This window comes from Carassius carassius, chromosome 6, assembly GCF_963082965.1.
Source record: "Carassius carassius chromosome 6, fCarCar2.1, whole genome shotgun sequence".
Taxonomy (NCBI): domain Eukaryota; kingdom Metazoa; phylum Chordata; class Actinopteri; order Cypriniformes; family Cyprinidae; genus Carassius; species Carassius carassius.
This window is the reverse complement of record NC_081760.1, coordinates 34,417,269-34,430,494: the sequence shown is the minus strand read 5'-3', so window position 1 is coordinate 34,430,494 and position 13,226 is coordinate 34,417,269. Positions and strand designations below refer to the sequence as shown.

At 39.0% G+C, this 13,226-nt stretch overlaps 2 protein-coding genes across 10 annotated transcripts in view; one reads left to right on the top strand and one right to left on the bottom strand.

The window, feature by feature from the left end:
• The window catches only part of LOC132142722 (BTB/POZ domain-containing protein 3-like), a 285,051-nt gene that overhangs the window by 264,070 nt on the left and 7,755 nt on the right, over window positions 1-13,226 (bottom strand). The gene's annotated exons all lie outside the window — the stretch shown is intronic.
• The window catches only part of LOC132142712 (protein FAM13A-like), a 47,760-nt gene that overhangs the window by 33,956 nt on the left and 578 nt on the right, over window positions 1-13,226 (top strand). For 2 of the 9 annotated variants that reach the window (XM_059552788.1, XM_059552786.1), the window contains 11 exons: window positions 4,172-4,274; window positions 7,231-7,296; window positions 8,656-8,872; window positions 8,952-9,093; window positions 9,283-9,364; window positions 9,607-9,812; window positions 9,911-9,994; window positions 10,107-10,202; window positions 11,825-11,908; window positions 12,347-12,543; window positions 13,124-13,225. In XM_059552788.1, coding sequence (XP_059408771.1) covers window positions 4,172-4,274; window positions 7,231-7,296; window positions 8,656-8,872; window positions 8,952-9,093; window positions 9,283-9,364; window positions 9,607-9,812; window positions 9,911-9,994; window positions 10,107-10,202; window positions 11,825-11,908; window positions 12,347-12,543; window positions 13,124-13,225 — 1,379 coding nt within the window. The remainder of the gene's footprint in view (window positions 1-4,171; window positions 4,275-7,230; window positions 7,297-8,655; window positions 8,873-8,951; window positions 9,094-9,282; window positions 9,365-9,606; window positions 9,813-9,910; window positions 9,995-10,106; window positions 10,203-11,824; window positions 11,909-12,346; window positions 12,544-13,123; window position 13,226) is intronic. The other 7 variants (XM_059552795.1, XM_059552791.1, XM_059552787.1 and 4 more) reach the window with 6 other exon arrangements.

The window sequence follows — 13,226 nt, the reverse complement described above, 5'->3', positions numbered from 1 at the left end:
TCACTAACCACTGAGCTACCAAGCTACACTGAATCAGCACCAGATCTGTGACCATCTCTTAACTTGTGGCCTGTGTTTACCTATTATGAAAATAAACAATAGCAGAACACTGACTATATTTTATGGTTCATGATATTAAAGAACATTTCATAACGTCTCAGACAACTGTACATTTGTGGCTACTGTGGCTTAATTATAAACACTATCGTTCACTTAATCGAAAATGAAAACGGTAATGCGCGATTTGCATTTGCGTTTGGATTATGTCACATTTTATGCGTCCACAAATTGAAAACGCAATTGCAAATACAATTTGCAATGCCTTTTGAATAATGTCCGCATTATCATTCCATAGACTGATGTTACATGTGACACTGAAGGCTGGAGTAATGATGCGGAAAATTCAGCTTTGCATCACAGGAATAAATTATTTTTTTTTAAGTATATTCAAATAGAAAACTATTATTTTAAGTTGTTATAATATATCACAATATTACTGTTTTTTTTTCTATATTTTTGATCAAATAAATGCAGGCTTGATGAGCCTTCTTTCAAAAACATTAAAAATAGTAATGTTTCCAAACTTTTGGTCTGTACTGTATACAGTATATACTTATATACTTATTTTCTCTCCAGTACTGGAGGAAGTTAAATTAAATGAAATGTGAAGGATATTAACCGTCACAAGATGATTGACAGGCCAGTTTACAGTGAACAGGGTGCATGTAAGCGGTTCGACAGAGTGGTCTTTTAAAGAAGCAATTGTGTGATGTGATAGTATGTCCCAAAGCTTTCCTACTCTTCTAATACACTCAAAAATTTGTACTTTTTCTTCACCAAAAGACTACATACTTTAAGGAAGTAGTTTAAGTAAGCACATTGAGACGCAAGGCTTATATTTCCAGTATTAAGGTAGTCCTGCTTTTTTTTTTTTTTTAAATCATCTTTTCTCGGTTATTGATAAAGAATGATAGCCCCATTTGTATTGCATTTCATTGCATATCAAGGATGACCGATTGATAAAAAGACATGCTATTTATGACTAGATGTAACTTTTTATATTTTGCGGTTAAAGTGGCTCTCTGATTGACTTAGCCCTATCAGTGTGGCTCCCATGAAAAAAAAATGGTGAAGACCTCTGACAGTCTTACAAACATTTACAAACTGTATACAGTATGATAAGAATGTTTTGTTACATTTTCACTGTTTACAATGGCAGGGCCTGCAATCTTGTCTTTTTGGCTCATTGTTTCTGATTGCACTTTAACCCCAAGCAGGAAAGCCAGATCAAATCCCAGAAGGTAAAATCAAAACAAAATAAAGTTAAAACACTCTTTTGAACAATTTCTTTGTCATTGAATATTGATTTTAAGTAGTGGTGGAAAAATCTATTTAAATCGTAAATCAAATTGGTCATTATCGCCCAGGCCTATGACAACCCGTTTAGACCATGAGCCCGGCAGGCAGACCGTTTTCCCGTCGTTAAACTAGCAAAAGTGGATTCGCAAATAAGGTCCTTAAATTGTATGAATTTTTTGTTACATTATGTATAAAATCAACAACCAGTCTAATTTTTGCACAAACTCTTAAAAATGCACGTTCTTTATTGGCATTAATGAAGACCCTTTGAAGAACCTTTTTTCAAATCCATGGAACCTTGCCATTCCACAGAAAAATTCTATATTTCAAATAATGGAAAAAAGCTTCTTTAGATTATTAAAATGTCCTTAACACCAAGAAAAAAAAAACAATGGTTCTTATAAGAATTGATCAGTGAAAGGTTCTATGGCACTGCCAAACCTTTACGTTTAAGAGTGCAGTTGTTTTAAAACTAACAGACATCTTGAAATGTAATATTTTGCTTTAAGTGAGCTTGTACTATTGTTCTTTAAAATGACTGTCGCTCGGTTTGTTTAACTGGTGCAATGCCAAGCATGTATTTCTGAGAGTGACTTAAGCATCGAAATACTTCGAGAGTCAATGAATGATTTGATATAGTTTGAACATCCTGTGTTGAAATGTCTCTGTATTTATGATTCAGTCTGTAAAATTATCCAGTATGAATAATCTGGAGATCAAACAATTCAGTTTCCTTCCTCTTCGTTCACCAAAGACGTTTGCGTAAAGACGTTCTCTTAAAAACATAGAGACAGTTTATTTTTAACAAGGAATATTGTTTTTGCTAAGCTCAGGTTGATCCGCAGTCATTGTGATGTGACATACATGTTGAATCAGTGTGTCACTGCATATCATGCGTGCGATCTCACTCCTTCATGCGCTCTAACAGTTAGAACATGTTGTACCCGGCTGTGACACGTACGCAGTGCATTGTGGTATAGGTGCTTCTCATGTAGTAGATAGTGGCAGCTGATTAGAGACTACTGTACTTTCCCTGAACGTGTTGTTGAAAAGCACAATCCTTTACTAATATGCAAAGCTTTATCAGTTAACCACAGTGTTTATGAAAAGTAATACTGAAGCTATACTGAGAATGTCAAATCATTCATACATTTATATTGTTTTATTTGCGTTTTCACATTTTCACTTTTAAGATGCACTCAGTAATTTTGTTTCTTATTGGAAGTCTTATATAGAAAGAAATGAATAGTACTTTTGTCGAGAAAAAAGATGAGATGAAGACTCAAATTGCATCAGCTCACAACTTTTTATATTATAATTTGTTTTTCATGTACAACGTTTAAATGCATTATTTGCCTCCATTTTCCTTTCAACAAAAACTTTGATTCTCGGCTTTTCATAGCCCTCGGTTATACCCTGAGAACAGATTACTGGTATTTTGGCATCTCTGCACATGATGAGATTCCTAGAATGAAATATTTATATCCATAATAACTCAAATCCCTTCAGTATTCAGCATTATAATCTCATCAGCTGTCACCTTGTTAATCACGACGTGAATGCGTGATGACAAGAAGATTATCTGATGAATTGTTTACTGTTGATTGCCCTTGATTAGAGAGATTTTAGGCAATGTTTTCTGGGCCAAACATCATGTGAAGGCTGCAAGTCTGTTGAAAGCCTGTTGATCTAAGTCAACTGACTTCCACCGCTCAAGTATTAAAGTCGTTTTCGTCATGGTTTCGGTGAAAGCATGTAGACATTGTAAATACATTAGGTTGAATTTCGTTTCATAAACACGTCTTTAAAGTGGGCAGCTGGTCTGTGTGTGAACTGTTGTTTAGTTTTTGAGTGTGTTTTGATGAGTGTGTATTTGTGCAATGATGCACATTTCAGGTTAAATCTTTGCTTTATTGTGTCCTTACATTGATGTGCCAAAGCCAAACAGATCTTCACACACAGGTTGTCTGGACTGTATGTTTCCCAAGCCGTTCCTTATCTCTTCTAATGCTACTAAACATCACGTCTCTTGGCAGGCTGGCAGTGGCATTTTACACAGCCATGTGCACAAAAAGTAAACAGCACAAAGTCCTTTTCCCATGTTTGGATTGATACAATATCAGCAGTGTTGCAGTTATGGACCGTGATGAGCACGTTATGAAAATCACATTGCCACAAATAGCACGTCTGCAATGGCTCAAGTGTATTTCAAATCCAGTTGCATTAGCATGAGTAAGCCCTGTCTGTCGTAATAACAGTAAACGGGACTTTCAGTCATGCTGGCAGTAATGTGGGGTATGTAGTGAGAAAAAAGCCCCCCTCTGATCCAAAATTAGACCCTGTCCCACGCCCAAGAGCCCGGATGTGTGTGTTTGTGTGAGTGACCGAGTTGTGTGTTTGTCTGGATTAGGTCTGTCTGTACACATACTGCCCCACCTGTGTGATTGTTCAATATCGAAACAAGAGGGAAGAGTTTCGGAAATACTTAAGTGAGAAATCAGGAAGGCTTTTCTGCCTGAAATCTGCATGCGTGCTTTGCGTGCTCTGCTTGTTCCCTCTCTCTCTCTCTCTAGGACACACAGCTGCGCATAGAGAAAGGGAGGGGTGAAGAGAGAGAGAGGGAAAAGAACATAAAATTAGCCATGCTTTGAGCAGGGCAGGCAGCCAATCAGCACGCAGAGCGCCGCCCCCTGCCTCCTCCCAGCCTGTAAGTAGACGGGGACAGGAGCAGGCAGGGTATCGCTCAACTTAAGAAGCGCACTGTACACAGTCTGGTGTAGTTGGTGTTTATGCTTTGTTTTTCCTCTGCTAGACGCCTGCCATGAAGATCCAGGAGGCTCTTAGTGGCGCAGAGCCATGCAACGATGTCCCACGACTTGACCTGTCGACTCTGACAGACAACAGTAACTGGGCAGGTCAGTGTTTTTTTTTTTAAATTTTTTTTTTATATTTGTCTCTCTCATTTTCTCGCTCTCTGTCTCTCTATGCACATGGGCGACAGCTGCAAGTCTGCCTTGCCCACATTGTGTCCTCATGAAGTGGATCTTAAATCATTTAACAGTGGAAGAAGATTAGCAGCAGTCTGCAAGCTGTTTTCCTCTCATGTTGTGCATACAGTGTGCTGTGTAGTCTAGAGAAGCTTATTTTGCATTGCAACAGCTTGCTAGCGATGCATTTTTCTCGGCATGTTTGTTGTAACTATTGAGGTTGGAGCCACAGCTTGGTGCTTCTTCAAAGCCCTGTGATGTCCCTTGAGAATTTTAACTTGGATGCCTCTGGGATTTATTGAGTTTACACTGGATTCATCTTTGGTTCTTGCGGTTGGAAGGTTTTTTTTTCTTCTCACACTTCCCCTTTGGCTATAATCCTGTGTTTGTAAACACTTGATTGCTTTTTTTTTGTCCATTCATCACATTCTTTGATTATAAAAGTTATTTAAAAATAAAAAATGATTTAATAAATTTACATTACAGCACTTTATTGTTTATTTATCTATTTATTGTTAATCTATATCTATCTATCTATATAGATTTTATAAATCTAGATTACAGTATTTTTGTACGTATTAATATCAATGTAAATGTGTGTGTATTACATATTGATACAAATGTTTTTATAATGATAAATATGTGTATATAGGTTTTTAAATTTCATTTAAATATAGATTGAATAATTTTTTCATTCGTCATACTCTTTAAGATAAATACATTTTAATAAATGAATATAGTATTTGATTTTAATTTATAAAATATTTTTAATGTAAATTATAGCACTTTGTTTATTAAAAATATACACACACACACACACACACACACACACACACACACACACACACACACACACACGTATAATAAATACAGCACTTTTTGTTTATTAGTTTTGCTTATCGTTTTTTAAATGACTATTTTACGGTGTGTAAATGAACTTCGCTGAGCAGATGCATCAAAATACAATGGGTTTTGTTCAGTGATTTGATGCATTTTCACAACTGCTGCATTTCAGCCAAGCTTCGATTTCACAGCATTTGTCGTCTTCAGTATTGGGGTTAGAAACAAACAGACGTTTAGCTCTACAAGTGGAGGGCCTTAGTCATAGCAACTGAGAAGTGAAACAGGAGGAGGTTTAAATCTGGGAGTCTGGGAGCTGTTGCTATGTGCACGTCACGTCTGAGCCTTTAAGACCTGTCATGGCTGGGTATAATAGTCTCCCTTCCTGTTTCCTCTTCAGTTCGCACAGCATGTGCCAGTTGTAGGCTTGCACAAACATGCGAAAACACACCCTTTTCGCCACGACCTTGGAAATTGTGTAGTGTACGGTCTCAGTGTTTGAGGTCTGGCACAGAAACACACAAGACAGTGAATCGAGCATAGCATATGGAGCTGGAGCTGCCCTGCTGAGAGGGTTGCCATGTTGAGTCACAATTACCCTTTACTTTAATAAAGTGCTTAATATTGTGGTCACAGCCTTGGCAGAATCTCTATACTGTATCATGGACTTGCTCTATGGCAACCTCTACTGAGAGGTTTAAACATCTGCGCACATAATGACATACCTCACTTGACAGTTACAGTAAGATGGACAAAACATCGCCCTATGGCTTTGCAAGGTTTTCACCGAGACATTCCTGGGAGTTCGACGTGACATATTTTCTCTAGGCCCTGTTCTGTTGTCTTTTGTTTAGACAGAAAACATTTTGAAGGTTTTCTGCATGTGCTTTTTTTTCCAAGGCAATTTATGTAGTTTTGGAATATGTGAAAATATGCATTGTGAAAAGTGCTCTAAATAAACTGAATTCTGATTTTGAATTGAATCATTTTAAGGCCGTCTAGTCTGCATTTAGCATAGTTATACAGTGATCTTTTCAATAATGTTTGCTATGCTATGTTGTAGCATAACATGATGAAAAATTATTTATCATGAAAAGTGCTTTACAAATAAGTAAACTTCCTCATTTTGGGATGCATTTTTCTAGTTTAATGCAGCATATCCTAGTGATTTAGTTTTTTCTGCTAAATGGAACAAGACGAACGTGATGAAAAAGGAACAGTATTTATTTTTAGAAGAGCCACACAAATCAGTCATTTGAATAGTTTTGTGCAAATCCTGGCAATTATGTTTGTTATGCTCAGTGGAAGAACTTGATTACAGATAACATGATTAAAGAGATCAGCTTTGGGACCATGTTTATTGTGAAAAGCGCTTTTGAATAAATTAATGTACTTATTTCAGAGGCAGTCAAACTGCCCTAGTGCATTTTTACCCAATTCAGTTAGTTAAGCTTAGAAAGACAAAAGATCATTTTAGAACAACACTGAGGTGAGCTATACAAATCAGAAAAGCATTTCATCTAGTAATATTGCAGTAATACTAGTAATATAGTAATACTGTATTCATGCTTAATTACAGATATGATGAAATATATCAGCTTTATGTGTGGTAGAATGCTTTACATTAAAAGCTTTAATAAAAGCTTTAAAGCAAAGGCTTTGTACATGTTACTGTACATAGTTCTACAAATTGTTCCACATACGCTTCCATCTCTGGAAGCGTATGCGGTTGTTAAAATGAAATCACACAACTGTAAAATACAGTTGCACTAAAAAAACAATCCGTCGCTCCAGCTCATGGGAGAGGTCAAATGAGTGTTCAGGACAGTATGTAAGGTTCAGCTGCCAGACCTTTGTCCCACTATGGCTGATGTCAAAGAACATTGCTGTGACCCACTGCGGTGCCACGATACAGCGGTTTGCCCATATGCCTGTTAGCTGTGATTTTCACAATCGTGTATATATAACTCGCTGCATTTGTCTTGTGTAAAACCTTTTCCTTGGGCCATTATCTCAGTTGCCTCTCTTTCCTTTTGTCTTTCAGATTCTAACTTCTTTAGCGCCCCTTTCCTTGACTTTAAAAGCCTTTTAAGACCAAGTCTCAATGAGGGTAAGGGCTGAGATCTGCTTTTGTTAACAAAGTGATATCCCTGATACACATCTCTCACCAGTGACCTTTAAACGCTGCATGAAAATCCCATAAAACAGCCCAAACTGGCATGTACCCACCTAGCATCTAACAACCTGCAGCCTTTGAGGACAGGCACAGTAATATGTGCCTTTCATTTATGTTCACAAAGCCTAGTGAGATTTTTTGTGAGTCTTTTAATGAAAGGCCATCTTGTTGTATTATGCCTGCTTGGATGTATTATGGCGGCTCAACAAAATGGCTCCAAATGCGCCATTAGGGAGAGGTCCACCTGACCCATTAGCTTCTCAAGCATGACTGTAACAAGCACATGACACGGTACAAAAAGTGCAAAGAGGCTGTGGGAATTCAGGCTCCACCAGATTGTTTGCACAGCATTTTGAAAAGCATGTGGAGCTGTTGTGTTTGAGTGAGTATGCATGCACTGAAATGAAGTCCTTTGACTGCAAACTCATGAATCATGCATAAAACATTGATAACCATAATGTTAATGTGTTGAAACGATGTGTAGAAATGCCCTGGCAACCACCCAGCAGTGTGGTAGCATGTTTTTCCACAGGCGAGCACCGTTCTTTTATTCAGAAAAAGTCCCATAAACTGCCAACGTGCAGTTTAATGTTCTTTTTAGAGCTCAGACAATAAAAAAAAATAGTACAAACACATTGTTTTACTGTTTGTCGTAATCAATGATGCCTTGTGCAAACACTCCGAAGGTTTTACTTGCACTTCAATGCTGTAAATATGGCGACATCAACTTTATAACAACAGATAAGGTCAAGTTTGATCCTCCATGCATGCCAGTTCCACCGATCACTTTGCAGTCAGAATTTATCGCGACATTCTTCTGGATGCATCATTAAATTGTTCTGACCTTACGGTCACAGCATCTGCATAGTAAGTAAACAAAACTTTCAGGTATTATAGCATGGGCTCGTAATGTTTGAGTTATAAACTGCAGTGCATGAAACTTAAGAACAGTTTGTCACTGTTTCATCTAATGGTCTACAATGAAAAGTACACATGTACTGTGTAAAAACAACTGTCTACTGAGCTGAATTGCACAAATTTTGTGGTTTCAGCTGTAAAAGTTGACCTCAGGATGCCAGAAATAGCATCAAGGTCAATAAGAGTAGTTAAAATTTTATCTGCACCCAAACTTTGGCAATGACTATGTATCAACAAACACTAAATCTACCTTGTGGATGTCCTGTTCCCACTTCTCTGTTTGGCTTGCTACTTACTTGATGACTAGTTAAAATCTAGACACGCGGCTTTGTTATTTCCCTCCATATTAACACATACCTTTTTGTCTGTTGACAGAACCAGTCCCGGCCTACTCGTCTTGGCAAAAGGAGAGTATGGAGCGCGAGGAGGCTCATTTGTCACCCCACGCCGGTGGAAAACTCATTCGCCAGCTCCTGGAGGAGGACAGCGACCCAATGGTCTCGCCGCGGTTCTATGCTTATGGAGATGGTCAGCAGTATCTTGATGACACTGAGGTTCCTCCATCTCCACCCAATGCCCACTCATTTATGAGGTAAAACAACAAATGGTCTGGAAGATTAAACTTTTTTTTTTTTTATTGGAGGTTGAAATTAACTATGTGCTCCATTCAGTAGGCGGAGAAGCTCATCGTTAGGCTCCTGCGACGACGACCGGGAAGAGCTCACTTCAGCCCAGCTTTCAAAGCGGATCCACGTACTCAAGAAGAAGATAAGGAGGTTTGAGGAGAAGTTTGAAGAGGAGCGCAAATACAGGGTAAGTGCATCAAATATTTTGCAAGGACTACACTGAAAAACCCATTGCAATCAATGAACCCTACTCTGTCTACAGTCTACTCTGAAAAAGTTCTCAGCATACTATACATGCACTATTTCCGTGATGAAAAGACAAATGCAAAATGTATTTAGTTGGATACAGATACTGAGTTTAGTGCTTTATCTACAGCCTTCACACGGCGACAAAGCCGCCAATCCAGAGGTTCTGCGGTGGATGAATGAACTGGCCAAGATGCGCAAAGACTTAAAAGGTATGAATGAAATTCCACTTGCAAGAGCGACAGTTACCATTATGAAAGTGATTTGAATCACATAAGCCACACTAATCCAACCTTCATAATATTTTGTTCGAACAATGTCTCTGGTGTCATTTCTCACTAACCTTTTGTGGGTTGGGCCTACCAGGAAAACAATCCCTGATCTAATCTGCTCTACTCATGGTTTGCAAAGTTCTTGTAAACAAGTGGCTCCTTGTTCTGGCATCACTTCACAGATCACAAGTTGCTTAAATCAGAAGAGGATTTGACGCCCATCCCCCGCCAACGCAGCAACACTCTTCCCAAGAGCTTTGGATCTCAGCTGGAGAAGAAACCCACTGAGACCAAAGCCCCCAAACCCCCTGTGGAGAGCACGCTAGAGGCAGTTATGAACAAACTACAGGAGAAACGCAAGGAGGCTGGCCGGCCTGAAGACATTAAGGTGCGATTTCAAAGGATTCTGTTCCCCATTTGACCTTTTTTTTTTTACTTTAAACAAATGCATGAATCTTTAAAATGTCAATCTTTGTTCTTCTTTAGGACATGACCCGTGAGCAGATAGGAACAGAAAAAGTGGCCCTTCAGAAAGCTCTTTTATATTACGAGAGCATCCACGGGAGACCAGTGAGTATGCAATTCTTCAAAAAAGTGCAATAAGTTCACCTTCTTAAGGTTAAGAACTTATTGTCTACATACCTTGAAGTTGATTTCAATGTCAGTTTGTCACACTTCCTAGATCACCAAGAACGAGAGGCAGGTCATGAAGCCTCTATACGACCGCTACAGACTCATCAAACAGATCCTCTGCAGAGCATCTGCCATTCCAGTCATTGTAAGTTCAGTTTTTCCAACATTTTTCTTGCTTCCCCTATACATTGTATCCTTGTGACCAATTTCATTTTCTTCATTTACTGGAGAAATAAGAGTTCATGCTAAGCAGGAGTGTCCAATGCTGCTTCAGGAGGGCCACTATCCTTCAGAGTTTAGCTCCAGTCCTAATCAAGCACACCTGAACCAGCCATGTCTTCGGGATTACTAGAAAACTTCCAGGCAGTTGTTTTGGGATAGTTTGGAGCGAAATTCTGCAGGCCCTCTAGGAGCAGGACTGAACACCCCTGGTTTACAGTTCCAATTCCTGTGTTCCATACCTAGTGAGCTACATGCACTCCCAATGTTGAAGGCTGTTGCAAAAGATAGGCAACTTTATTATTCTGCCTTCAAAGTTACATCACTTTGGCCATATTTAAGCCAGCATGATTCCTTCACAGATAAGGTAATTTCAGAATGCAATACAGAAAGATGGCTGACTACTCAAGTATTATAAAGTATTAATAAAAAATAAATGGCTTATTTTACCTAATACTTGTGTGTACTATGTACTGTATATGCATTCTTATTCGAATGTGGGTAATCCTAGCAACACAATAACATTGTAGCCTGTTGAAACCATTAGAAGTCTCTTGCATTACAAGTCTCTTGCCATATATGAGTTTGGTGTCTACGTAGAGTATTCCAAATCCATGACAGAGTTGCTGCCCATGCAGACAGTTGGCAGTGAGGCAGCTCTCTAAGTTTTGGAAAAAAACGTATACTTGTCGGATGCATAAGCTAGTGTTATTGTATTTAAGGCTAACTAGCTGCCATTTCTACTTTATTCTTGAACTAAACCATATGGATAAATCTCCATGGTATTAGTAGAGGAAATAGCATTAGCTGTAGCACAATATAAGCATTTAGCTGCTGTACTGATGCAGTGGCAGTGCCAGGGTTTGTTAGCATCACTAAGCCCGTCTTTAGCAAGAGCTCAAGAGTAGCTCACTGAGGTCATATCCTGAAGCTGGATATTTGCAACAGTATTCCTTATAATTCCTAAGTCTCTTACACACATACTTTTAAAGTCCTCCAAAGCATTAAACAGCCACCCTGGTCATATTCCCACACCGCTGATACAATATTTCCCCCTGCTAAATACAGTATGTATTCATGCATGTGAAATACAACAACAACAAAACCATCCAAGCACTCATAAATGGTCTTTTAGATGTAGCTTTTCCATTTTTTTTTTTTTGTTAATGATATGCTTCTCCAGTGAAATATTTGGTTAGCATCAGTTTTTCAACCATGGGTTTTCAATTTATGAGAGCCATATGCCCTAAAACAGTGGTTCCCAATCCTGGAGGACCTTCAACACTGCACATATTAGATGTCTTCTAATCAAACATGCCTGATTCAACTCATCCGCTCATTAGTAAAGACTCCAAGACCTCAAATGTGTGTTTCAGATAAGAGAGACATCAAAAACTTGCAACATTGGAGGTTCTTCAGTACCAGGATTGGGAACTGCTACCCTAAAACATAGGTCCCTGGTCCCTTATAGTCCATTAGTGAGTCCTGCCCTGAGTGGGCTGATGTGTAGTTTACCGGGTTGTAATGTCACTATTAACACCACCACAGGGCTCGCCTTCCAGCAAGCGCAGAGGCCCCCTGCTGCAGCCCATTATCGAGGGTGTACCAGCCCTATTCTTCAGCGACACCAAGGTGAAGAGCTGCTACTGCTCAACCAGCGATTTGGCTTACCCACCTCCTTCTCCCCACTAGTTTCCTCATTAACTTAATCATGAATCAGTAACTGCATGGGAGTGCTGTGAGATTGGACTCCTGCTGATTCCATTGCCTTTTGATCACACCCCTGTTGGGTTTTGTATTTAAGAAAACTCAAATCGCTAACTCGCGTAAGTCTGTGCACCAAATGCTCCAGTTGGAACAAATATTATTTATTGCACTGCTGGAGCTCTGATTCTTTTCATTTGTACTAACACTTGTCACGGCAGAGGCTTGATGCACAATGATTGCTGAATGTCAATGAGATTTGCTTTCAAAATCAATGTTACACTTGATACTGCTCAGTCATGCTAGTATAAACTCTTAGAGTTAAGCTGCAATCGAACTAACTGTCGCCATCTGCTCTTTTACCAGGAGGAGGAGGATGGCTCGGATGATGACAGTGATACCAGGACACAGTTCACAGTCACCGTTAAGCCGGAAGTGACCATGTTGGGACTTCTCGACCAGCTGGATGAGGACATAGATGGTTTCATCTCACCTGTTGATGAACTATCGCCCTCCAAGAACACCACGGACATGAGATTGTCCAATTTGCATGCTGCTACCATGTAAGTATAAGGTTTAGAATGGAAACCTATGTCTTAGGGTGCTGACACACAAGATAATGCTTGAACTGAGTGATTTGAGGTCCATTTTGAAGATAGATAGAAATCATTAGATCTCTAATGACCAGGTCTCTCTCAAAAAAGAGACTAAACTGGGCTGTTTCCCACAAGCATCGTAAACCCAAATAGATTGTAGAGAGCATTGGTTCCAGTGGTTTCTAAAATCTATTTATGCTTAAGATTATTTTTGGGAAACACAGTCCTGGTAAACTAATGTTCTGAACATTTGGTTGTGCAATGAAGCGTCACTTTTCGTAACCTTTGAAACCAATGAATTTGCGATGAGCTCTACGTAGTGTGTAAGCACCCCTATAGATCTTTTACTTTTCTTGTATTCATTTAATCCATCTTTTGTGGAGCTACAAGGACATATGTATAGTAGGCTAAAAGTAATTTGTAAGTTTAAAAAAGTTAAATGTTCAGTAATATTTGCCAACCATTGAAACTTCCAATTATCGCATTGTTGTTGTGGTGGGTAGAAAGAATCTCAAAACTCTCCACTCCTTCTTAACCAAACACACAGGCAGGAACTTGTGGAGCAACTCCAGGAAGCCCGTGAAGAAAAGAAAAGAATCCGCAAAAACCTCCGTGAATTTGAGGATCAGTTCTTCAAACAAAACGGCAGG